The sequence below is a fragment of the Cnephaeus nilssonii genome (genome assembly GCF_951640355.1).
Source record: "Cnephaeus nilssonii genome assembly, chromosome: 6".
In the NCBI taxonomy this organism is placed as follows: Eukaryota; Metazoa; Chordata; class Mammalia; order Chiroptera; family Vespertilionidae; genus Cnephaeus; species Cnephaeus nilssonii.
The window spans coordinates 50,660,120-50,687,983 of NC_137077.1; the positions used below are offsets into that span (position 1 = coordinate 50,660,120).

A 27,864-nucleotide genomic window follows, 5' to 3' on the forward strand; every position below is an offset into this window, starting at 1 on the left:
TTAAAAAAATGAAATCAATAAAAATATATTAAAAAAATAAAATCAATAAAAACATAAACACCTTGCCGAAACCGGTTTGGCTCAGTGGATAGAGCATTGGTCTGCAGACTGAAGGGTCCCAGGTTCGATTCCGGTCAAGGGCATGAACATTGGTTGTGGGCACATCCCCAGTGGGGGGGGTGCAGGAGGCAGCTGGTCGATGTTTCTCTCTCATCGATGTTTCTAACTCTCTATCCCTCTCTCTTCCTCTCTGTAAAAAAATCAATAAAATATATTTTAAATAAATAAATAAATAAATATATTTTAAAAAATAATTTAAAAAAATAATAAAATTTCAAAAAACAACAACACATAAACATATAAAGGAGCTTAGGGAAAAAAAGCAAGAGCTAGAATAAAGGTTTAGAACGTTATCTGTTGAGGCTATTAGGACTTAACTTGTCAGGGGCTCTTGCTTTTTTTCCCTAAGCTCCTTTATCCTAGAGTAGGCAGAACAAGTAAAAGAAATGTTAGTCAATTTTGCACTTAGCTATAGTTGAAAGCTGGGGGTGTCTGGAAGCAGGGTGGGGAAATGTGGAGGGCTGCAGGGCCTGCTGCAGGTGGGTTGGGTTGGTGTGGCCCTCAGGGAAAGGTGGAGCTGTTCTTGTCTCAGTAGTTTATATCTGGGCTCTAGGCCAGCAGGTCGCACAGCAGCTGGCTGTTGGAATGGTTCTGTTCTGTGCACCACCAATCTTGCCCATGCTGTGCAGGCTGCAGAGTACACATGGCTCACTTGTACAGGGAAAGTGCTGGTCTGGAATCACATGCACCATGATGTACTTGGTGGGCTTGGCAGTGGCTTCAGCACCCTATTGTCTATGTCCATGGGTTATGCATATATGCATACAAGGTCTTTGGTTGATTACCTCCCACCCACCCACCCTCCCCCGCCTTTCCTCTGAGATTCTACACTCTATTTCATGCTTCCATGTCTCTGGATCCACTCCGTTCATCTATTTGTTACTTAGATTCCACATATGAGTGTGATCATGTGATACTTATCTTTCTCTGACTGACTTATTTCACTTAGGATGATACTCTCCAAGTCCCTTGATGCTATTTCAAAGGGTAAGAGATTCTTCTTCTTTTTTCTTTTTAAAATGTTTTTATTGATTTCAGAGAGGAAGGGAGAGGAAGAGAGATAGAAACATCAATGATGAGAGAGAATCATTGATCGGCTGCCTCCTGCACGCTCCCTACTGGGGACTGAGCCTTCAACCTGGGCATATGCCTTTGACTGGAATCGAACCTGGGACCCTTCAGTCCACAGGCCGACGCTCTATTCACTTAGCCAAATTGGCTAGGGCTTCTTCTTTTTTACTGCTGCATAGTATTCCATGGTATAAATGTACCTCAGCTTTTTATCCATTCATCTACTGATGGGCACTTGGGCTGTTTACAGATCTTAGCTATTATAAATTGTGCTGCTATGAACATAGGAGTGCATACATTCTTTCTGATTGGTGCTTCGGGTTTCTTAGGCTATATTCCTAGAAGTGGGATCACTGGGTCAAATGGCAGTTCCATATTCAATTTTTTTAAGAAAGGCCATACTGTTTTCCATAATGGTTGCACCAGTCTGCATTCCCACCAGCAGTGTACTAGGGTTCCCTTTTCTCCACATCCTCACCAGCACTTGCCATTTGTTGATTTGTTGATGGTAGCCATTCTGACAGGTGAGGTGGTACCTCATTGTCATTTTGATTTGTATCTCTCAGATGATTAGTGACTTTGAGCATTTTTTCATGTCTCTTGGCCATCTGTCTGTCCTCTTTGGAGAAGTGTCTATTTAGATCATTTGCCCATTTTTTAATTGGATTGTTTGTCTTCCTTTTGTTAAATTGTATGAGTTCCTTACATATTTTGGATATTAACTCTTTTTTTTTTTTAAATATGCAATGCTTCATGAATTTGCGTGTCATCCTTGTGCAGGGGCCATGCTAATCTTCTCTGTATCGTTTTAGTATATGTGCTGCCAAAGTGAGCACTTGGATATTAACTCTTTATGAGATGTATCATTGCCAAATATGTCCTTCCAAACAGTGGGCTCTCTTTTCGTTTTGTTAGTGGTTTATTTGGCTGTGCAGGAGCTTTTTATTTTGATGTAGTCCCATTTGTTTATTTTTTCCTTAGTTTCCTTTGTCTTAGGAGATGTATCTATAAACATATTGCTATGAGAAATGTCTGAGATTTTGCTGCCTATGGTTTCTTCTAGGATTTTTATGGTTTTATGACTTACATTTAAGTCTTTTGTCTATTTTGTATATGTGTAAGTTGGTGGTCTAGTTTCATTTTTTTGCACGTATCTGTCCAGTTTTCCCAACACCATGTATTGAAGAGATTGTCCTGACTCCATTGTATGCTCTTGCCTCTTTTGTCAAATATTAATTGAGCATAATGGCTTGGGTCAATTTCTGGGTTTTCTGTTTCGTTCCATTTATCTATATGACTGTTCTTGGGCCAGTACCAGGCTGTTTTGATTACGGTGGCTTTGTGTTATAACTTGAAATCTGGTATTGTGATTCCTCCAACTTTGTTTTTCTCACGTTGTTTTTTAAACACAGTCTGTAGAAGTTATTTAAGTAATTTGAGAGGCTTGAAATAAGTTTATTCATTTTTGGTTTTGTATTTTGTGTTTAGTCTAAAGAAAATTTGTTCAGGTTTTCACAGGTGAAATAGACAAGATGGATCATGTCCACTTGCTTTTGGGGACCATCAATAAGCATATGTTGAGGACATCCTTCACTGGCTAGGTTCTGAATTCTGTCTTGTCCTGGAGAAGCAAAGAGAGAGTATTGTGAAAAGGATGATGGCTCTTGAATTCCTGAGTCAAAATCTAAGCCTTTTCTTCAATACCTGGAATAAAATAAAACCAAGTTCCCATTTCAGCATAGAATAGCTTAGAACCATGGAAAAAAACACATGCTTCGGAACAAAACAGAACTGTTATAATTTAATTGAAGAATTTGAGCCTTAGTTTTCTCATCTGTAAAAGGGATGGTAGTTTCTTAAATTGGTTGAAAGGATTAAGTCAGACAAGATATGTGAAATGTTCACAAGACTGCTCCACAAGGTTAGACAGCACACACCCTCCCACCCTCCACCCCCACCCTGCCCCCAAGTTTAGGTGTGGTCTTTTGCTAAATGCATTAAACAGCTGTTAGAATCCCCAGAGCTTGGTTTACAAAGATGAGTAATGCAGTTTCTTCCCTCTGGGAAGTTTCTTCCCTTCTGGAAGTTTCTTCTCTTCAGTTTCTTCCCTTAGTGTTTCTTAAAACTGTCTCAGGGACTAATCACTTTGAAAAGAGCTACTTAAAAATGCATACTTTCAAGCCCCACCCCAGATAATTAGATTTATTAGGTATGAGATAGGGTCTAGGAATCTAGATAGCAGTCCACAAGATTCTGATACTGTCTGACACTATATTTTGAGAAGCTTTGATCTAGAGAGCGATGCTGCTAATATTAATGTAATGTGATGTTTTATAATAAAGCTATATAAGAGGATGATGCCATTTGAACTGTCCTGGAAGTATGGGCAGGTTTTTTCCCCAGTAGCTAAAAGGTAATAGCAAAAAAACATTAAAAACAAAAACAATAAAGGCTCAGACCCCTTCTGGGAGGCCACGGAGATCTTCCCTGAGTTGGGAGGAAAAAGCCAGAAGAGGGAAAGGTGGAGGGAAGGAGGCAGGAAAAAAAAAAAAAAGTTTTTTTTTTAAAATTAAGCCTATTTTTTTCATAATTCACGTAGCTTTTATTTTTTATATTTATCTTTATTGTTGAAAGTACTGATTTCCCCTCCCCCCAACCACCCTGCTCCCACCCCCAATTAAGCCCATTTTTATAAATGGTTACACAAGGCATTGCTTTATTCACTAAGGAATTAATGGAAGAGTTTTTATGGGACTATTCTGGGTTGGAATCTGGAACAACTCATTAGCTTTGCGACCTTGGTCAAGTTACTTCCCAGCCTTAATTTCTTCACTTATAAAATACATAATATCTCTAATACTTACTAACATCTTCCTAATGAAGATGACATAAGGAATTAAAAAACACCTACATGACCTAGGCACCTAACATTCCACAATCACTTCACCTTCTTCAGCCTCTGCCCAAAGCAGCAAAGGTCTGCTTTAGGGGAATCCATACTTTAAAACATGAAAATCTATCATAAAGTCTTGAAATTGTAGATAATAAAGTGACAACACATAATATACAAGTGCTAAAGAAAATGACCTCAGCATATCATTGACAAGCCACCCAGGCCGCCTCCACCAAAACTAGGATAAAGGAGAGGCAGAACGAGAGGACAGAAATTCAGGTGCCTGGGGAAAAATCTTTAATCTTTGTAATTACAAAAAAGCAGGAACTCTTATTATCTTATTTTATGCACAAAAGGTATTTAAAAGTGTGTGTGTGGGGGGGGGGGGGAGGGAGGTTGGGGGGAGTAAGTAGCTCATATAAGGACCCCAAATCATTTGGTTTGGCTCTGCCTAGGCATTAGGGGTGAGTTAATGGAATGTTTGACCAAATATAGGAGGCTAATTTTTAAGTTGGTAATCTTGCATGGCCCTTGAATGATATTATAAATATCCAAATGGCTCTTGGCAGAAAAGATTCCCCACCTCTGCTTTAAGACAAGCTCTTGAAAAGTTAACCCGCTATACGTTACATGGTCTACACCTTTAGGGAAACTTATAAAAAAATGGCTTTTGCTAGAGTCTCATAAAGACCTCGCAAATTGGTCAGTTCAGTATTGGCTGATGGTGTGAGCGCCCGCGCCCGCGCCGTCAGGGTTTACACCCACGTCCAGAGGCATCCGCCCGCCGCTCGGCCCGCCGGGGAGCGGGAAGGTTTGAGAAGCACTTTTAAGGGTCCTTAAAGGAAGACTCAAACGAGCCCTGTGGCGAGTGACAACTGCGCCTCGAGTTTCTTGGCCCTGACACTTGCTGAGCCGTGGAAGATACCACCTAGTGACTGTAAAGACGTCCCCAGAAAAGGGCCAATATGGCGACGGACTCCTCCTGGCACAGCCCTGTTCCCACCCCCGCAACAGGCAGTTTTAGTAACGCCCATTGGCCAAGATGGAGGCGGTGCCCTAGCTTTCTTCGCTTCCTCATTGGACTGAGTGACTGACGGAGACGCTAATTCTCCTCTGCTTACGCTAAGTTGCCGCCCTCAGAGTTCATTCGGCATTTAATTGGCTTTTAGTTCCGTCAGTTTGCGTCTTATCTTGTCTTTTTCAGCGTTAATCCAATCATAACTTTCCTGGATGCCCGCCTGATTCTTAATTGGTTTCGATCAGCTTCATCCTATCCCATTCCTGCCTACTTTTTATCCTCCTCCCACCAGGACTTTGCTCAGGCACGTCCAGGGTTTTGGTTGGCCGTTGTTTTGTCATTCCGATCAAAGCTCTTCCTATCCCTACCTCTCAGGGAGCCCGCCTGGCAGTTGACTGGTTTCTTTCCAAGCCTATCATTCATAGTTCCCGCCCATTTTCACTTCCTGCGTTTTTCATTGGGTTTTAAAACTGAGGAGGCGGCCTTTTAGGGCGGACACCGGGCACGCAACTTTGTCTTACACGCCTTAGAGAGCAAGCGAGTCTTGCCATTGGATTACCTGACCGCCTTTCTTCTGCAAGTTCCCCCTTTCTCCCTCCCTCATTGGGCGGGGCAGTAGCGAAGAGGTGGGGCCTAGGCTGGGCTTGTGGCGCGCTGCTCCCTCCTCCTTACCCCCCCCTCCCTGTCCGGTCCGGGTTCGCTTGCCTCGTCAGCGTCCGCGTTTTTCCCGGCCCCCCCCAACCCCCCCGGACAGGACCCCCTTGAGCTCGTCCCTCAGCTGCCACCATGAGCGGTAAGGATGAGTCCACTCAAAGCTTAGGGGTGGTAGGGAATGAGGGGGCGCGCGCGAGGGCCGACCGGGCGGTCCCCGCCGTGAGGGGGGGCGGGCGGGAGGCGGCGGCGGCGGCCTTGGTCCCGCCCGGGGCGGAGGGAAGGGAGGGAGAAGGGGCAGTGGCGGGGCCTCCGAGGAGGAGGGGGATGGGCCACCCGCCCCGGGGGAGGGGGCAGAATGGCCTCGCCCGCCCCCTGCCCGCCCCGGCCGCGGGGGGACGGGCCTTACCCCCCACAACTCGGCCGCCTGCCTGAGGCTCCTCCCGTCGGGGGCTGGAGCTGCGGGGGTGGCCCGGGCAGTGCAGGCCCCGCCCGGGCCAACCGCCTCCCTGGTCCGCCTTCTGGTCACCGCCTGCCCCAGGGCCCTCCCCCCCCTCCGTAGGTTTCCCCTCCCCCCACTACTGTCCCGCCCTTTCCACGCCCCTCACCCCGAAACCGCCCTTTCCCTCTAGGGTCCGCCCTCAGTCAGCCCGGAAACCTCCAGATTTCTAATCCCTGGACCCCTTTAGTCCCTTAACCAGAATTCACAAATGTTTCCCCACTCACACTTTTTATCTCTTCTTTTCTTTTTCCCCTTCTTCCCTTTTGTTACTTTTTACATTTGAATTTTTCTCATTCTTCATCTCCTGTGATCCTAATTTTAGCAAGCTTTCTATACATCCACATGTTTTTTTTTGCCTTAACCTATCCTTCCCTGCCCCATACTTTTTATTTTGAAACTCTTTCAGCATGCCCACTGCCTTTCACATTTCCTATACCAAAAGCATCTTTTCAATGTTTTCTGAGTTTAAGTTTGTGAAAAGGAGAGCTGAGGCCCAGTTTGGCATCAGTGAGCCTAGTCCATGTCCTATATGTCCTACAACTGTCCCTTCTCTCCCATCCAGTCCCCCCCACCCCCCTCACTGGCGCCTTTCACCCTTTAGTCAGGTCTGTTTCCTCATAACCTCCTCTACCCTTCCTCACCTTACCCTTTTCCTTCCCCCAACTTTAAGTTGTTTATCTTTTAATTCTTTTTAGACCAAGATCACTCCATGGATGAAATGACAGCCGTGGTGAAGATTGAGAAAGGAGTTGGTGGCAATAATGGGGGCAATGGTAATGGTGGTGGTGCCTTTTCTCAGGCTCGAAGCAGCAGCACAGGCAGTACCAGCAGCAGTGGAGGAGGAGGAGGAGGAGGACAGGTAAGGAACGATCAGGACAGAGTGGGGAAAGTGTTGAGAGGATGTATAGTTTTAGATGTGTGTTTTTTTCACAGAACAAGTTTTAGGAAGGGGCTAACCACTTGACTGTATAGATAGGGAAGTAAGTACAGAGAGACAGGTGACTTGGAGATGATTCCCCAAAGATGAGAATTTCAGCAACAGATTTTTTAAAATATGTTTGTTTTTTTTTAAATATATGTATATACTTTTAAAATATATTTTTTATTGATTCCAGAGAGTAAGGAAGAGGGAGAGACAGAAACATCAATGATGAGAGAGAATCATTGATTGGCTGCCTCCTACATCCCCCCTATTGGGGATGGAGCCCACAACCCTGGCACGTGCCCTTGACCAGGGACCTTTCAGTCCACAGGCTGACACTCCATCTACTGAGCCAAACCAGCTAGGGCTAAATACATATATTTAAGGACTTCAGAGAGGAAGGGGGAGAGATAGAGAGAGAGATTCATTGGTTGCTGCCTCCTGCACACACCACACTGGGGATCGAGCTGGCAACCAGGCATGTGCCCTTGACCGGAATCGAACATGGGACCCTTCAGTCCAAAGGCTGTTTTTTTTTGCTCTTGGTTTTTCTGCACTGTTTGCTGTTTATTTGTTGTATACTGCCCCCTAGGCTGGCAACTGGATGTCATTAAACTAATTCTTTCCCTCATTTTTTTGGCTAGGAATCCCAGCCATCCCCTTTGGCTCTGTTGGCAGCAACTTGCAGCAGAATTGAATCACCCAATGAAAACAGCAACAACTCCCAGGGCCCAAGCCAGTCAGGGGGCACCAGTGAGCTTGACCTCACAGCCACACAACTCTCACAGGGTGCCAATGGCTGGCAGATCATCTCTTCCTCCTCTGGGGCTACTCCTACCTCAAAGGAACAGAGTGGCAGCAGTACCAATGGCAGCAATGGCAGTGAGTCTTCCAAGAATCGTACCGTCTCTGGTGGGCAGTATGTTGTGGCTGCCACCTCCAATTTACAGAACCAGCAAGTCCTGACAGGATTACCTGGTGTGATGCCTAATATTCAGTATCAAGTAATCCCACAGTTCCAGACAGTTGATGGGCAACAGCTGCAATTTGCTACCACTGGGGCCCAAGTGCAGCAGGACGGTTCTGGTCAAATACAGATTATACCAACAGGTGCAAACCAACAGATCATCACAAATCGAGGAAGTGGAGGCAACATCATTGCTGCTATGCCAAATCTACTCCAGCAGGCTGTCCCCCTCCAAGGCCTGGCTAATAATGTCCTCTCAGGACAGACTCAGTATGTGACCAATGTGCCGGTGGCCCTGAATGGGAATATCACCTTGCTACCTGTTAACAGTGTTTCTGCAGCTACTTTGACTCCTAGCTCTCAGGCAGTCACGATCAGCAGCTCTGGGTCCCAGGAGAGTGGCTCACAGCCCGTCACCTCAGGGACTGCCATTAGTTCTGCCAGTTTGGTATCATCACAAGCCAGTTCCAGCTCCTTTTTCACCAATGCCAATAGCTATTCAACAACTACTACCACCAGCAACATGGGAATTATGAACTTCACCACCAGCGGATCAGCAGGGACCAACTCTCAAGGACAGACATCCCAGAGGGTTAGTGGGCTACAGGGATCTGATACTCTGAACATCCAGCAGAACCAGACATCTGGAGGTTCACTGCAAACAAGTCAGCAAAAAGAGGGAGAACAAAACCAACAGTCACAGCAACAACAAATTCTTATCCAGCCTCAATTAGTTCAAGGGGGACAGACCCTCCAGGCTCTTCAAGCAGCACCATTGTCAGGGCAGACCTTTACAACTCAAGCTATCTCCCAGGAAACCCTCCAGAACCTCCAGCTTCAGGCTGTTCCAAACTCTGGCCCGATCATCATCCGGACACCAACTGTGGGGCCCAATGGACAGGTCAGTTGGCAGACTCTTCAGCTGCAGAACCTCCAAGTTCAAAACCCACAGGCCCAGACAATCACCTTGGCCCCAATGCAGGGTGTTTCCCTGGGGCAGACCAGCAGCAGCAATACCACCCTTACACCCATAGCCTCAGCTGCCTCTATCCCTGCGGGCACAGTCACTGTGAATGCTGCTCAACTATCCTCCATGCCTGGTCTCCAGACTATTAACCTCAGTGCTTTGGGTGCTTCAGGAATCCAGGTGCACCAGCTTCCAAGCCTGCCCTTGACTATAGCAAATGCCCCAGGTAAGGCTTCTAATTTTTTGCATTTAGTTTCACAGCTAACTAGCACCTCAGCTGAAACTGTTGATTCCAAAGAAGGGAGTAACTTTCTTAAGGGCTAATCATTTAGGCAAGTCAGTTAGAAAAATAGCAATGATTCTATTTGGAACTAATTTAACAGAAAATTTTCCCCCCAGTTAATCTGATGAGAAAGGAGCACTTCTGGGCAATGTCCCTGGAATCTGTACCTCCAGTGCCTTTAGTACTACAGAACAAGGATCTGCAAACATTTTCTGTAAAGGGCTTGATAGTACTTATTTTAGGCCTAGTAATAGTGTTTATTTTAGGGCTATATATGGTCTTTTTTTAATATGTTTTTATTGATTTCAGAGAGGAAGGGAGAAGGAGAGAGAGAGAGACATCAATGATGAGAATCACTGATTGGCTGCCTCCTGCACGCCCCCTACTGGGGATTGAGCCCGCAACCTGGGCATATGCCCTTGACTGGAATCCAACCCAAGACCCTTCAGTCCACAGGCCGGGGCTCTATCCACTGAGCAAACCAGCTAGGGCAAGGGCTATATATGGTTTTAATCACATTTTTTTGGTTTGTTTTTTACAACCCTGTAAAAAATGTAAAATCATTCTTAGCTTGAGGGCTTTATTTAGCCTTTGGGGTCCACTCTTGTGTAGGATAAGAATTGATTATAAACTTATTTATAGGACAGTTATTAAATCATCAGATATTTCTCATGAAGAACTGTAACTCCTAAGTGAGGGGAATAGTGACATAATGGGTTCCAGAAGGATATTTTTCAACAAAATAAGTTCTCTGGTTAATCTTTAGTTAATCAGGATGTTCTACCCTGAGCAAGCTGGTTACTCAAGGTTTAAATTTTTTTTTTAACTCCTAGTTACCTTAAAAGTAGAGTCCATCCACCTCCCCTTGCTCTAATGTATATTTTTAATAAGCTTCCTAGGTGATTCTGATATTTCCTAGAGAAGAGAACCACTTCTTCGACTGCTATGAAAATAGTGTATGGTTGAGGAAGGAGGGGAGGGAAGGGAAGTGAGGCCTGGAATGGAGTGGGGAGGTGGAGTTGAGAGGAATTAGGAATAAGGAGACCAATTATATGAAGGGAAAAATAGACTTTAGGAAAGAGGTATATATATTGGAATGTGTATTGAATCAGTTGACTACAATATTCAGTCATTCACTTTGAACTAAGTGAATTTAAAATTGGTTAATTTGAAATTTAAATCATATCTACGGTATTTAAAAAGTTGACAGTCTATTTAGAATGTATCATTTTAAATCCCATCACAAGGTCGCTAATCTTTACTAAAGCATGATAAAAGGATATATATATGTTTTTATATTCTGGCATGATATATAAAAATTATGGGGAATTATTTTAATGCCATTGAACTCCTAGTTCTATTGGAATATATGTAGGTGTATGAAATGCTTGCTTTTATTATAGTATGTCATTCCATTTAGATTGGTTCTTATATAAGTGAGAATAACAAATAGGCAGCCAGCCATATTTCCTGCCTTCTGAAGGTTTGGAAAATCTGGGTTGGGGGGTCAAGTTCCCTAACTTTTTTACATTCTTATGGTGTATTTACAATGACTGTATTTTGAGCTTTATCAAGACAGTAATTTTCTTAGTGATCTTAGACTAGAAAGTTACAATTGGAAGGGACCTAAGAAATAATCTGTAAATAGCTTTATTTTCTCGATAAGGACATTGAGATACTAAAAAGCACTTTTAAGTGATGAGACTACAGCCAGAGCTTGAGCTTGTGGTTAATTCTCCTAGGGCATTTCATTGCCTGTTAGTTTTAAGTCTAGACTTGAGAAAAATCCTTTAGTTTGTTAAAAATGTGTAGCTTTGCTTCTTTGAAATTTAATGCTCTAGAGCTGGCAAGTGTTTTATACACTAAAAATTATGAGGAAAGTTTAATAAAAAACGGAAACTAACAGCCTGGAAAATTAGATACTTTCTGGTTAATCTACATTAGCATGTTTGTTTTCTCTTTGCTCCCAGGTTGTATCCAGTAGTTTGCTCTTCAAAGGAAAGCAAAGCTGTAGGATTGTTCCCATTAATAATAATTTGGATCCCTGCAATTTCTAAAAGGTTTATAACTTAAGCTCTGAGGAGTAATTATGAGGCACTCATTGCTAAATCATGCTCTGGGGAAGTCTGCCATTTAATATGTCATAGGATAGGGCTACCTAGCTGTTATAGATGGTCTCTGAGCTCAAGAAAATTCATGCCTTTCTGTAAGGTAGCAGCAGCTTGACATTCACTAATTAGATGAAGCACTGAAAGGCCATTTTGTGAGAATTGAAGTTCTTTGCTTCATTAATAGTGGTTTCTGAAGATTCAGTTTCCTCCTTTCTGGTTAGTCATACTTGTGCAACATTTTTTTCTCTTCAGTTGATCTGACTTCATTCTTAATGAAAGATAATAAAATTATTTCCTTGAAGCTTAGTGCTGTTCAGCTGTTGCCTAGAAGCTGCAGTTTCTCATTTTACCTTTTCTGGTATATAGTTATTTTACTAGAAAAACTCAACCTGTTGGCAGTATGATGTAGTAGAATAGAATAGGTAGATAGATAGCATGGTTGTGAAAGACTGAAGCTTCCATGGTGTTCACTTAGTTTGTTTACATTTATTATTAAAAAGTAAAAGAATCTTAAAAAAATTTCTAAGCTCTCCTCTTGACTTCTACTCTTGTTTACTTCTGTTTGCTGAATACACAGGCAAAGGCACAAACTTAGAAACAAACCAGCCACCTTTGTATTCCTGTGTTTTTCCTGGCCCTGCCCCTGGTGAGTGGTAGTGAGGAAGGGACCACCCAGTAAACGAAGTTTAGTTTCCAGACAGTGAAATGATTGATGGGCTTAATTTTTGTTTTATTTTTAAAGTTCGAAGCTTTTTCTTTTTTCCCCAACACCCTTTCCTCTCATTTTGTAGTCACACTCATAGATCTTATTTTTGTTTTTGTTTTTTTCAGTTTAAAGCTTCAGGTTTTTCCCCCCAATAACTGCTGAGACCTGAAAACTCTTACCCCAGGTTGAGTGGGGGCTGGCTTTCAAAGACTGAGTTTGGGTGACTTCGTGGGAGTTCTGCCTAATAAAGAGTGCAGGGCTTTGGCAGGAGAATAGAACATACTTCCTTGATGTCTATAATTCACTCAAGAAGCAAATTTCAGGCACTAAAAATAAAAAATTCACATCTGTTCGGTTTTATCGGGGTCAGGAAAATGTCTTCTCTTAGAAGTTAAGTTGAACGTGATACTAGAGTTGGTTTGCCAACAGTGTCACTAAACTTGGGGTCAGATTGCTGAGACCTAATTTGTTAAAAACTTGTATTTTAGCCTAGTGCATTTGAACATTGGTGATAAGTAGATTTGGATGATTTAAATGTGTTGAGAATTGTTCTAGTGCAAAAGGTCATGCAAGAGAATTTCCTGTCTTAAAATAATACACTTGATCAAATATGTCAAATGTTTCTGCATCATTTGCTTTCTTTATCAAATATTATATTTGTTTCTTATGGTGATGTTAGTACTTTTTAAATGATTTTAAGTAGAAAAGGTCTCCTTTAAAACTTAGGTGTCTTGATTGATCTGAAAAGACTGAGAAGACAGTCTTCAGACCTTTTCCCTTGCTCCTATTTATTCATTCCAGTGGCTTTCGGTAAATGACGTCATTGTTAAATCATATTGCATTGTGTAATGTGGCCATTTTAGTTCTTAATTAAATAACAAGAGCACAAGAGTGTCTAGTGTTTGAGAAAACTTTAGTATCTGTTCAGTTCTCATAGCTCCCTTTTCTTTTAATTGTTCCACTTTGTAAAGTAGTATGTAAATGTTACCACTAATAATTTAGCTCTCATCATTTCGTGCTTCTAATTGTTTTGTTGGGTTTGAAATGTTTTAAAATGTAAGATGAATATCTGTAGAGAAGTTTTATATAAGTAATGCTTTTTGTAAGTAATGCTTTGTATTGTGTGTCTGTAAACTACATAATAGTTGAAAATTTTCACTTTGCTATTTAATTGAAAAACAAGCATATTTTTCATATTTCTTGCAGAAGGTGTGTCACAATAATATTATTCCTTTCTCTAGCATTTAACATACAGGCCCTGTTGTGTAGAAGGATTATTTTAAAACTTATTTGCTCAACTATGATTATATTGTTAGTACTACCCTAGGTTTTTTAGAATTGTTCTCCTTAAAAGACCTGAAAAAATTACTGTAGAAAGAGTATTTTTCAGAGTTGGTTGCAAATTTGAGCTATAATTTGAATTTGTACTTTTGCTCTAATGTTTTTAAAACTCTGAATGGTTTATGAAACTAGGCAGTATTACTTGTTTAGCAAGTTTGGATGTGCCTATCTAATTTACACGGAATCCTCCTTCTCATGATGTATCTATGTACAAAATAAAAAAATAATTAACAATTTGAAGGAAGAAGTTAAAATATAACTAGGTCATGACAAAGACTTGCCCTTTAAGAGATGAGAGAATTAAGTTAGTGTATACATCTCTGGAAAATTATTTTAAATGGTTTTCATAGGCAAGCAAATGTTGCTAATTACCTAAGGTTAAATGCTATTGAGATGGATCTTTTAAAATTATTCAGTACGTTCTTCATTGAATTGACCCTGTTTTGATCGCTTAAAAGTTACAGCTCTTTGCAAACCTAATAAAATTAAACCAGACTAGCCATGGTAATAGCAGTTAAACTGACAGTTGCTAGATCTGGAAATCTTCATCCCTTCCAGTACCCTTATTCAGACTTAACCTAAGATGTAGAAAGATTCAATGACTTGCCAAAGGCCACTGACAAAATTTAGTGACTTTTTTTTTTTTTTTTACTTCAAATCAAGATCCTGTCTACTCCAATCCACTACTATCAAGTAGAAGAATGGACTTGACACCCTCCACCCCCCACCCTCCCCATTCAGTTTTGAGGTGTTACTGACATTTGTAGCCTAAGACAGATAATTGGGGGAAAATGGCGCAAAAGGCATGGTTAATCGACAACTTCTTTGTAAACTTTTGTTATGAATCAGAATTTGTTTTAACCAGATGAATTAATTTGAGTTTATTTAATCTCTAAGTAAAGTATAAATAATCAATGATAATGAAGGGAGGAACAAAATGGCAAAAGAGAAATTAAAGACATAATTAATCAGTCTTTGAACACGTGAGGGTCAGCTTGTCATATTGGGAGTGTGGGTATTAACTCTCTCCCCCTTTTGACAATTAGGAAAGCTTTTTGACAGTTCTTATTTTTTCCCCTTATATGCTTGAAACATTTTAATAGCAAATCTAATCTCCTTATTGCTCTCCATTTATTGTTTTTTCATGTTTTTCTGTAACTTCCCTCTCAGCACCTTCCTTTCCTCACCCCCTTCATTTCTGTTGTGGATATGGTTTAACAACCCTTTTAAAGTCTTCTATGTAGAGCCCTGCTCAGTGGTTGAGTGTTGACCTATGAACCAGCAGGTCACCACCTTTTGATTCCTGGTCAGGGAACATGCCCTGGTTGCAGGCTTGATCCCTGGTAGGGACTGTGCAGGAGGCAGCCAATCAATGACTCTCTCTCACATTGATGTTTCTCTCTCTCCCTCTCCATTCCTCCCTGAAATCTATAAAATATATTAAAAAAAAAAATTCTATGTAGGGCCCAGTTTTGTCCAGGTTCTATATGGTTACTAGTGATGTATCTGAAAGTTCTCTGCCTAGAATTCTTTGGCAGTTTTCTTGCACTCATGAAAGAAAGAGTATTAATTTTACACAGACCATTTGTCTTAAAGAAGGTAAAAGTAAAAAGCCCATGCCTTAGCTGGTTTGGCTCAGTGGATAGAGCATTGGCCGGAGTGAAGGGTCCCAGGTTCAGTTCTGGTCTCAGGGGCACATGCCTGGATTGCAGGCTCGATCCCCAGTGTGGGGCATAAATAAAAATATGTTAAAAAAAGAAAAGTGAAAAGCTCATAACCCTGAAACCTATTTGGAAATTTTCCATATTATGAAGAATTTTCTTTAGTTTGGTGTTCTTTTTTTTAAACACACACACACACACACACACACACACACACACACACACACATAATATGTATTTATTGATTTCAGGGAGAAAGGGAGAGGGAGAGAGAGATAGAAACATCAGTGATGAGCGAGAATCATTGATCGGCTGCCACCTGCATGCTCCCTACTGGGGATTGAGCCCGAAACCCGAGCAATGTGCCCTCGATTGGAATCGAACCCGGGACCCTCCAGTCTGTAGGCCTACGCTCTATCCACTAAGCCAAACTGGCTAGGGTCTTTAATTTTCTTTTTTAACTGTTTATCCTTTTACTTAAAATTTTGGCTCATGGTTGTAAAAGCAGATGCATGGGAAAGAGGGAAGAAAATTACATAAATATTGCGATTTACTTAATGGTGTATTTGTTCTGTTAAATCCCTAGCATTTACATATTGGGGGGAGAGGTTGTTTAAAATGAAAAATTTTAGTTATTATATTACTAGAGGCCCAGTGCACAAATTTGTTCACAGGTGAGGTCCCAAGGGGGTTAAGGGGGAGGGCGGGATGCAATCGGCCCTCCAGGCAAGTGGTGGGACACCCTTGCTGGCCAGGGATCCAGATTGGTCCGGTGACATTCACGCAGGTTGTCGGGAGCCACCTGGTGGCCGCCTTTATATATTTTCTTCCTTGCGGAGTGTCTAGGGAGGGGAAGCAGCTGTAGGCCAACTTCCAGGAGGCCCAGCAGCACTGTTGGGATAGAGAGGAAGGGGGATAGAGAGTTAGAAACATCAATGAGAGAAACATCGATCAGCTGCTTCTTGCACACCCGCTACTGGGGATGTGCCCGCAACCAAGGTACATGCCCTTGACCAGAATCGAACCTGGGACCCTTGAGTCCGCAGGCCGACGCTCTATCCACTGAGCCAAACCGGTTTCGGCAACAAATATATTTTTTAAATTCGCATTTTTAGTCCAGCCGGTGTCGCTCAGTGGTTTGAGCTTCAGCCAATGAACCAGGAGGTCATGATCTATTCCCATCAGGGCATATGCCCTGGTTGTGGGCTTGATCCCCAGTGTGGGGAGTGCAGGAGGCAGCTGATCAATGATTCTCTCTCATCATTGATGTTTCTGTCTCTCCTTCACCTTTCCTCTCTGAAATCAATAAAAAATATATATTTTTTAAAAGTCACATTTTCATACTGTTTTTAGTCAGAATTACATTTCTATCTGATTAGTTTTCTTACAATGTTATTTCTAAATTTCTGAACCTAGTGGAGCAAGATCATTAATATTGTTGTAGCTGATCCAGCTGCTTTTATATTATTTGAATCTTGAATATTTGTAAAGTAAGATGCTTAAAACAGATCTCAAGGGTTGACACTTGAAATAGAAATTATTGCTGCTTAGGATTGCACAAGGAAAATTGTTGAAATTTACAGTGTGTTTGAACATGCTTTTTAAAGGTAAATCATTCTTAGTGACTGGTAATTGCTTATCTCTTTGTTTTAATTACTCATACATAAAAGACCACAGAAAGCAAAGATGGCTGTTGCTGGCAAGCATTTCCCACTTTGAAATTAATTAAATGACACCCTTGAGCCCTAGAAATGGCAATTGTCCTGTCATCCCAGACAATGGATATTCTTATCTCTAGCTTATTCAGAAGCATCTTGGTGTAGTGGTAATTAAACTTTTAGTCAAATGCCTGGTCAGAGCTGTCTTTTTTTTTCTTCCCCCAGAGCTGTCTTAATAAAAGCACTAACATAGCATCATGTCTAGACTTAATTACTGATGGTTCTTTGACTTATTCCTGAAAACATTCTGATAACTAATTGACTTAAGTCTTAAATTGGAAATAATGTTTTTATTAATTATAGAGGGAGAAAGAGAGGAAGGGAGAGAGAGACACACACACACATCGATGTGAGAGAGAAATATTGATCAACTGTCTCCTGCACGCCCTTACTGGAGATCGTGCCCACAATCAGCGCATGTGCCCTGACTGGGAAGCAAGCCAGTGACTTCTTGGTCCAAGGGACAATGCTCAACCAACTGAGCCACACTAGCTTGGGCTTAAGTTTAAAATTTTTTTATTGCAATAACCAAAATGGAGACATTACAAAGTATTATCCTATATAATAAAGAGGTAATATGCAAATTGACCCTCATGCCCTCACACAAGATGGCCGCCCCTATGTGGTCAAAGATGGCCGGCAGGGGAGGGCAGTTGGGGGTGATCGGGCCGGCAGGAGATGGCAGTTGGGAGCAATTGGGCCGGCAGGGGAGCAGTTAGGTGTCCATCAGGCTGGCAGGGGAGTGGTTAGGGGGTGATCAGGCTGACAGGCAGGCAAGTGGTTGGGAGCCAGCAGTCCCGGATTGTGAGAGGGATCCTAGATTGGAGAGGGTGCAGGCTGGGCTGAGAGACACCCCCCTCTCCCCCAGTGCACAAATCTCATGCACTGGGCCTCTAGTATCACATAAGCTACTTGTGCCTTACCATAAACACTTAAGAAGTAGGCATTTCAACTTAAGAAATAGGCACATGTAATAGGGGTTACATGAAATAGGAATCTTCACTTCCTGCACTTTTTTGGTATTGAAAATGTTTACTCCATGGACTATTTTGGTTATAATCATTGGTTTGCTTGCAAAGGAATTTGATGCTGTTTGTAAGTGTTAACAGCCAAGAAATTTGTCCCAAGTATCAAAATGTGACGTATCAAACTTTTAGCAAACTTTTCATTTTATTTAGTTCCCTTAAAGTCTCAATACTACAGATAACATTGTCTAGAACAGTGATGGCGAACCTATGATACGCGTGTCAGCACTGACACGTGTAGCCATTTCTGATGACACGTGGCTGCATGCCGAGGATGAAACATTTGCTGCTCCTGAGGATGAAACATTTGTGACCAGAGTCTTGGAGTTAGTTTTTTCCTCAAAGTGACACACTACCCGAGTTATGCTCAGTTTTTTGGCAAAGTTTGGCACACCAAGCTCAAAAGGTTGCCCATCAGTGGTCTAGAACAAGCATGTCAAATTCAAAGGCTAACTGGGGCCAAATAAGGTTTAAGTTTCTGTGGGCCGCAAAAAAACAAAAGCTTCAATCTTCATAGAAATGTAGATTTATTTCAATAGAGACATGCTGAATACAAAGGACTGAAATAACATAAAATAATAGAGCATTTTAATAAAAATTAATATTTTTTCTTGAACATGAATTTACCAGACACTGAATAACTGCACTGGTTAATAAGTGTAACGCAAATAAACACATTTTTTTTGTTATCTGAAAGCAAAATATTTCCTGTTGCGCACACCAAACAAGTCAGTACAAGACTAACGATGTGGCAATCGGCTATTAAAATATTCGCTGCTAGTATTAGTGGAGAGAAATGGTGCACCTGCGCATAGGCGTGTAAAGGAAATGAATACAACACGATTATATTAATCAGTCATTAGCAAATGTTGTAGTTTGTTATTAATAATTATGTATAACAGGATATTGTAAAAATTAAGTTACGAAATTTTTAAATTTAAAAAAATATATATTTTATTGATTTCAGAGAGAAAGGGCGAGCGGGAGAGAGATGGAAACATCAATGATGAGAATTGATCAGCTGCCTCCTGCACACCCCCTACTGGGGATCGAGCCCACAACCGGGCATGTGTCCTGATCAGGAATCGAACTGTGACCTCCTGGTTCCTAGGTCAGTGCCCAACCACTGAGCCCCGCCAGCCGGGCAAGTTACGAAATTTTTATTAAAACATTTCTTACATACCATTATATTGGCTGGGCTGTAAAAATATTCGTTGTGAGACTAGAATTTGACATGCTTACCCTAGGGCAGTGATGGGCAACCTTTTGAGCTTGGTGTGTCAAACTTCGCCAAAAAACTGAGCATAACTCGGGTAGTGTGTCACTTTGGAGGAAAAAACATTATTTCGCGATATTTATAGTTTAAATATAAGTGTTTCATCCTCAGCATGCGGCCGCCTCAGTGGCCGCGTGTCATCAGAAATGGCACTGACACGCGTGTCAGAGGTTCGCCATCACTGCCCTAGGGGATCGAGCCCACAACCCGGGCATGTGTCCTGACCAGGAATTGAACCTGTGACCTCTTGGTTCATGGGTCAATACTCAACCACCGATCCACACCAGCTGGTAGGAGAGTACTGTTTTCTTGAAAAGAAGGTTAAACACATGGGGTTTTTTGCTTTTTAAGTACACTTTTATTGATTTCAGAGAGGAAGGGAGAGGGGGAGAGAGTTGAGCCCACAACTCAGGCATGTGCCCTTGACTGGAATCAGACCCGGGACCCTTCAGTTCCCAGGCTGACGCTCTATCCACTGAACCAAACCAGTTACCGCTAAACATAATGGTTTTAAGGAATCCTAATATCTCTTTTTTTTCAATTTAATAAATCTTTATTGTTCAGATTATTACAATTGTTCCTCTTTTTTCCCCCATAGCTACCCTCCACCCGGTTCCCACCCCACCCTCTGCCCTTACCCCCCAACCCACTGTCCTCATCCATAGGTGTATGATTTTTGTCCAGTCTCTTCCCGCACCCCCGCACCTCTTTCTCCCTGAGAATTGTCCATCCACTCCCTTTCTATGCCCCTGATTCTATTATATTCACCAGTTTATTCTGTTCATCAGATTTTTTAGATTCACTTGTTGATAGATATGTATTTGTTGTTCATAATTTTTTATCTTTACCTTTTTCTTCTTCTTCCTCTTCTTAAAGAATACCTTTCAGCATTTCATATAATACTGGTTTGGTGGTGATGAACTCCTTTAGCTTTTTCTTATCTGTGAAGCTCTTTGTCTGACCTTCAATTCTGAATGATAGCTTTGCTGGGTAGAATTATCTGGTTGTAGGTTCTTACTATTCATCACTTTGAATATTTCTTGCCACTCCCATCTGGCTTGCATAGTTTCTGTTGAGAGATCAGCTGACAATCTTATGGGTGCTCCCTTGTAGGTAACTAACTGTTTTTCTCTTGCTGCTTTTAATATTCTCTCTTTGTCTTTTGCTCTTGGCATTTTAATTATGATGTGTCTTGGTGTGGTCCTCTTTGGATTTCTTTTTTGGGGGGTTCTCTGCGCTTCCTGGACTTGTAAGTCTATTTCTTTCACCAGGTGGGGGAAGTTTTCTGTCATTATTTCTTCAAATAGGTTTTCAGTATCTTGCTCTCTCTCTTCTTCTGGCACCCCCATAATTCGGATGTTGGTATGCTTGAAGTTGTCCCAGAGGCTCCTTACTCTATCTTCATATTTTTGAATTCTTTTTGCTTTTTGCTTTTCCGGTTTGGTGTTTTTTGCTTCTTTGTATTTCAAATCTTTGACTTGATTCTTGCGATCCTCTAGTCTGCTGTTCGATCACTGTATAATATTTTTTATTTCAGTCAGTGTATGCTTAATTTCTTGTTAGTTCTTTTTCATATTCTCGAGGGTCTTGCTAAATTTGTTGGCCTTTTCTAGAAAATTCTTGAAAAACCTTATAACCGTGGTTTTGAACTCTATATCCAGTCATTTGCTTTCCTCCATTTCTTTCATTTGTGATTTGTTTCTTTGTCTCTGCATTTTCGCTGCTTCCCTGAGTTGATAGAGTGGCTTTGTGTGCTAGGTGTCCTATAGAGCCCAGTGGCTCAGCCTCCCCAGTTACCTGAGGTGGACACTCTTGGTGCACCCCTTTGTGGGCTGTGTGTACAGCCTTGTTGTAGTTAAGTCTTGATTGTTGTTGGTATCACTGGGAGGAATTGATCTTCAGGCCAATTGGCTGTGAGGATCAGCTGTGTTTGTGCTGGGAGAACTTCTGTGCTGGAGACACCCTTATGAGATAAGACTTACAAAAGCCTCTGTGCTCAGCTTGGATGGGACGGAGTCTCGGTGTGGAGCAGATAGCATTGGTTTCCCTGTCAGCCCTGCCTAAGAGGCCCCTGAGTCTTAGTGTCCTGTGGTAATCACTGCATGCACCTCTTGAGAGAAAGCTGCCCTCAAGTTTCGCCTGCTGCCAGACAGTCCAGTTTCTCCCCGAATGAGTCTGGGTCCCCAGAGCCTCTTCCGGAACTGGAGTTCAGCGCAGTCGGGAGCTTTTGTCTGCCTCTTGCTTGAGAAAGCCAGCCGAGTACTCAGCTGCCCACCCTCTCCGTGTGCGTGTCTCAGTACCTCTCTGCCTTCTACAGCTCCTCTGAGTCTCAGTGTGCTTTTCTCTTTCCTTCTAGTTGTAGAATTTCCACTCAGCCAGCTTTCCTGTGGTTCTGGATGATGTCCGTTTTGTCTTTTAGTTGTAGTTTTGAAATTGTTGTGCGAGGCAGCAGTTTAGGTGTTTACCTATGCCGCCATCTTGGTTTCTCTCCTAATATTTCTTTGTTTCTCTCTTTCTTAATTATGCCCTGTCCTGAGTTAACATTCTTATGTTTCAATAAAATGGAGAATGGTTTGCCTCTTCCCAGTTGATCTGGACAAGGGAAAACTTTGGGGGTTAATGAATTGCATCTCTAAATTTAATGGACTTAGGTTAGTTTGGAAAATAGATCAAGAAAATAATTTGATTATCTATACCATGGTTTTTCTTGTTTGTTTCAAATTAAATTATAGTTTACATTCAATATTATTTTTTAAAATATATTTTATTGATTTTTTACAGAGAGGAAGGGAGAGGGATAGAGAATTAGAAACATCGATGAGAGAGAAACATCAATCAGCTGCCTCTTGCACACTCCCTACTGGGGATGTACCTGCAACCAAGGTACATGCCCTTGACAGGAATCGAACTTGGGACCTTTCAGTCCGCAGGCTGACGCTCTATTCACTGAGCCAAACCAGTTAGGGCACATTCAATATTATTTTCAGGTATAACCACAGTTTTGTCTTATCTTGATTCTAAAAACCTGTTGTAGATAGCTGGATCTACAGTTTCATAAATTTCTCTTCTGAAGGTAATTTTGGGTAAATAATTTTTGGTGATACTAACTAGCATCCTAACTAGCCTTATCTGCTGAGCTATTTGAGCTAATTTCAAAAGATAAATTCTCCATCCCCACTAGGGGCAGTTTCTAATCAGTAACACAGTTTTTAAAGCAGGTTGATCAAACAAAATAGTGTTGTATATCTTTTCCTTTAAAAAAATTTTTTTTTATTGTTGATAGTATTACAGATGTCCCCCATTACCCCACCCCCTTTGCCCCTCTCCATCCAGCTCTTGCGCACACACCCTCCCCCCCCTCCCCACACACACACACATAGGCCTTCACCACACTATTGTCTGTGTCCATGGGCTATGCATATAAGTACAAGTTCTTTGGTTTATCTCTTCCCACCCCCTCCCCCCAATATGTCAGTTTGTTCCATGCCTTGATGCCTCTGGACTTATTTTGTTGGTCAATTTATTTTGTTCATTAGATTCCACAAATAAGTGACATCATGTAATATTTTTCTTTGACTGGCTTATTTCACTTAGCATAATAATCTCTGGGTCCATCCATGTTGTCTCAAAGGGCTCTTGTATATCTTATTTCATGATTTCTCACGGTGTGATTTTCCCACAAGACATTTTGCTAATGTTAACTAGAATGTGTTGAATATTTGTTATGTGACAGATATTACACTAAGCACCTTACATTTATTTCATTTGTTTTTCATGATAACTTTATGAGATTAATAATATGAGAAGTTACTTGCTCACTGTTAAAAGCTACTCAAATGGTGGTGCAGGAACTCATATTTAGGTCTGTTTTTACTTCAGAACCTGTTCTTAACCCTGTACTCCAATAATATCCAGTTTTAGCTCTGCCAATATCATGAAAGTCAAAACATTTTAGTTAAATTTATTTTAATGCCATAAGCTCATACTTAGAAGTGGTAGAGTGAGCAGGAAGGCACAAGAAGAGCTTATTATTAGGCATAGTAACTCAAAAGTATGTTTATGAACTGAAAAAAGTAGAGATTAGGTACCAAAGTATAATCAAGAGCCTAGATTTTAGATGGTGAGTTTGATCTACTGCACTTATTACTTAGTTCCATTCTTTATAGAATAGGTAAAACAAAGCAGACCAACTCAACACTCCATTTATAGAAATCTTAAATATGGATAGAGTCATTAACTTATTTACAAGGTGCTTTTGTAGGTGAATACTTATTCATAGATGTTTTGAAAACCTGAGAAGAATGCTATCTGCTCCTCTAAAAACCTTATGTTTATCCACTGGCCTAGAGCAGTTTTTTAAAATGTCAAATGTAATCAACCCATAAAATCAACAGTGCTAAGGGAAAAGAAACGAAGTAGAGTGTAGAAAATTTAAGAATACATTGTTTATCATAAAGGTAAGCATTGTTTATGAAACTTTTGTTTCAGTTTTATGTACTAGGTCACAGTGTAAAATGTATTTTTTACTTGGGGCTGCAGTTTTTTTTTTTGTGTGTGTGTGTGTATGTGTTTGTTTTTTGTAGATATATTTTTATTGATTTCAAAGAGGAAGGGAGAGGGAGAAAGAGATAGAAACATAAATGATGATAATCATTGATCAGCTGCCTCCTGCATGCCCCACACTGGGGATTGAGCCCACAACGTGGGCATATGCCCTGATTGGGAATCGAATGGTGACCTCCTGTTTCATAGGTTGATGCTCAACCATGCCGGCCGGGCTGGGTTTCAGGTTTTACAAGTTTGAAAAACACTGGCCTAGAGCTTTATAATTATCTATTTTAATTTATTGAGAACAAAAATTAGTGATTTCATTCACTTTTTATCTTTAAAAGCAAATAACATCAAAAGACATAATAGAATGTATGTATGCTTTATATTTTTTTCCTTTTTCTACCATTCTGAAAAGGATCCAATTCCAAATCAAAACTTGCCTGAGGGTATAGCTAGCTCTTCCCTCTCCTCATTGTGTCAAAACTTATAATGTATACTGGGTAGGTACTATTCCCTGCTGAATATTCTGCACAATTTTCTGCTCATTTGAGGAAGTTTTCCCTCTTACATTTTGTATGATTTCTAGTTTGGAATACCTTAAAGTCTTATTTTTAGTTCTATTTGGTTGCTTCCATAGTAGTTTAACTCAGGGAATGAATAAGAGATTTTTTGGACATATTTCTGTAGCAGTATTTACCTTTATCTCATTCTTTTAATGAATGTATAGTAGTCCATTGCATAAGGTTATAATTTATTTAGTGCCTCAATGGTGTACATTTTGATTGTTTCCAGTTTTTTTCTGTTACACAAAACACTATTGTCATATATTTGTATACTATAGGACATTGCTGGTTCAAAGTGGAATTACTTGGATGGTGTGCATTTAAAGTTTTAATATTGCCAAGTTGGCCTTCAAAAAGGTTGTTCTATATGTCACTACCTATATATAAAAATGCCTATTTCCCCATACCTTTGCTGATGCTGTGCATTATTAGAGTTTTAACTTTTTGTAATCTGGTGAAAATTTACAAAAGTCCAGCATAGATTTGCATTTTAAAAATTGCGTGAGATTGACTATGCTTTCATAAATTTAATTGGCTCTTTGTATTTTCTTTTTTTTGTTAATCCTCACCCAAGGATATTTTTTCCATTGATTTTTAGAGAGAGTGGAAGGAGGAAGGGAGGATGGTAAGGAGAGAGAAACGTTGATTGGTTGCCTCCCACACATGTCCCGACCAGGGCCAGGAATCGAACTTGATGAGACCCTCTGGTGTGAGGGCCAATGCTCTAACCACTTAGCAATGCCAGCCAAGGTGGCTCTTTGTATTTTCAGTGACAATTCTTGAGATTTCAAGTATGGGTGATATCAGTGAATGTGACTTCAAAGCTTTGAAGAAATGGTGCTATAAAAAATACAGTCACTGAGATGCTTGCAGCTGTGATGACCTCCCCTATTTCCCACTTTGACCTTTTCTTTACTCTTACTTTCAGGTGATCATGGAGCTCAGCTTGGCCTCCATGGGGCTGGTGGTGATGGAATACATGATGACACAGCAGGAGGAGAGGAAGGAGAGAATAGCCCAGATCCCCAACCACAAGCTGGTCGGAGGACCCGGCGGGAAGCATGCACCTGCCCCTACTGTAAAGACAGTGAAGGAAGGTAAGTTGACTAAGCCAGTATCTTAAGAGTATTTAAAGGATTTGGAGGTAAGAAGAGGTTGATTTATTTTTTTATTTTTTTTACATTTAAGACTTGGCAATGTTGCAGAGGGATGAGAGATAACAAAATACATTTCATTGGTCATATTATAGGATCTTGGTTCCAGCTCTGATCCTTTTATTGACTCTTAAGACCTTGGGCCTTAATAGGTGCCTGCTTTCTCTTAGAGATAAGGAAATCAGATGGAGCCAGCTGGTCTAATGATTGTTACCATATGTCTATATTGAGATGGTTTTAACAAGGTTGCTTTGTAAAACAGCCTTGCAAAGAAATAAAAAAGCTACACTAATGTGTTTTTACAATGGCTTGTGAGAATAAGAGTTTTCCAGAGTCTTATTTCCTTCAAAATAAACAAAAATGCTTAGTTCAGATAGAAAATTCTTCCATCAGGGACCCTAACATGTCCTGCAGAACAAAGTTATGACAATTTTCTCATTAGTAATACCTACTATTCAGTATTATCTCTGGAGAGTTTCAAGTTCTATTTTTTTCTTTCAAGTCACTTTTTTTTTTTTTAAATAAATATGTTTTATTGATTTTAGAGAGAGAGGAAGGGGGGAGGGAGAGAGAGAGAGAGAGAGAGAGAAACATCCATAAGAGAAACATGGTTCCGATGCCTCTTTCTCACGCCCAGGCTGCAGGCTTCATTCCCAGCCTGGGTGTGGGCTCTGACCAGGAATCGAACTGGTGATCTTTTGGTTCGTGAGATGACACTCAACCAACTGAGCCACTCCAGCTGGGAAAGTCACTGCTTTTGAGAGAATAGAAAGTTACATAGTTGATTAAATGCCTTTGAAAAAGAAAATCTGTTAAAGTTTTGTCCCATCCTAGCTAGTTTGCTCAGTGGTTAGAGTGTCAGCCTGTGGACTGAAGGGTCACGGGTTCAATTCCAATCAAGGGCATGTACCTCAGTTGCAGGCTCTTGATCCCCAGCCTTGGTTGGGATGCGTACAGGAGGCAACTAATCGATGTTTCTCTCTCTCTGTCTCTCCCCCCTCCCTTCCACTGTCTCTAAAAAATCATTGATGAAAAAAATATCCTTGGGAGAAGATTAACCAAAAAAACCCCAAAGTTTTGTCCCAATAAAAATAAGCACAAAAGTAAAAAATGTACCAAAACAAAAATAATTTGAGTTATTTGTAGGTTAACACTACATTACAGGAAAAACCTGAATTAAAGCAGTGAGTATGCCCACACTGGTGTTCTCAGTGGTTAGAATGTCGGCCTGCACACTGGAAGGTTGTGGGTTCGATTCCCAGTCAAGGGCATGTACCTGGGTCCCAGTTGGGGTGTGTTTGAGAGGCAACCAATTGATGTGTCTCTCTCACATTGATGTTTGTCTCCCTTTATCCCCCCTTTAGAAACAATGGAAAAAAATCCTCTGGTGAGGATTACTTAAAAAAAAAAAAGCACTGAGTACAACAGTGTTTGTCTTTAACAAAGCTTAAAGTGGATTTAAAGTTTTGAAGGAACTTCTCAGAGTTCCACCTAAGAGTGATTTTTATCTTCTCTTATATATCCTATATAATAATCCTGTATAATAAAGAGCTAATATGCAAATGGTCATCATGCCCTCACGCCTTAATTGCTCAGATACTCCACACTGGGGAGAGAGGAATGGGGACCAGCCACGCTGCGGCCCGGGAGAGGGACAAGTCTCCCGCCCTGAAGTCCCAGGTGCCAGCGGCTGCGCCAGCGCCTGCTGCCTGGGAGAGAGACAAGCTGCACACCCTGCGGTCCCCTGTGGCTGCGGCCGGCCCGGGTCCTGGGTGCCTGCGGCTGGCCAGAGGGAGGGAAGCCCAGGTCCCGGGTGCAGGGTGAGGCAGAGGCGATCAGGCCAGCAGGGGAGCAGTTGGGGGCGATCAGGCAGGCAGGCAGAGGTGGTTAGGGGCAATCAGGCAGGCAGGCAGGCGAGCAGTTAGGAGCCAGTGGTCCCAGATTTTGAGAGGCAGTCGGACATCCCCTGAGGGGTCCTGGATTGGAGAGGGTACAGGCCGGGCTGAGGAACACCCCCCCCATGCATGAATTTCATGCACCAGGCCTCTAGTTATATATATAAAGGCCTAATATGCAAATTGTCCCCTCAGGAGTTTGACCGGGAGTTTGATCGTTCACTATGACATGCGCTGACCACCAGGGGGTGGTGCGAAACAAAGGGAGGCCCTGGCCAGCAGCTGGAAGACTCTGATCACTGGCCAGGCCTAGGCACCCTACCCATTCACAAATTTCATGCACCGGGCCTCTAGTTTTTATTATGTTTCTTTCCTTCTGCTAATATGTGCTGCTAAAACCAAGAAAAGTCCCTCTTGGAAATCTCCCCAATGCCCACTAATGGATCACACATGGAACAAATTTGTTTGC

At 41.5% G+C, this 27,864-nt stretch overlaps 1 protein-coding gene across 1 annotated transcript in view; it reads left to right on the forward strand.

Moving 5' to 3' along the window:
• The first annotated feature begins 5,703 nt into the window (after positions 1–5,703).
• Positions 5,704–27,864, forward strand: part of SP1 (Sp1 transcription factor) — a 30,856-nt gene continuing 8,695 nt past the window's right edge. Inside the window, exons 1-4 of the mRNA XM_079773774.1 lie at positions 5,704–5,895; positions 6,951–7,114; positions 7,822–9,337; positions 25,275–25,443. Of these exons, the coding sequence (XP_079629900.1) occupies positions 5,889–5,895; positions 6,951–7,114; positions 7,822–9,337; positions 25,275–25,443 (1,856 nt within the window). The 5' untranslated portion in view covers positions 5,704–5,888. The remainder of the gene's footprint in view (positions 5,896–6,950; positions 7,115–7,821; positions 9,338–25,274; positions 25,444–27,864) is intronic.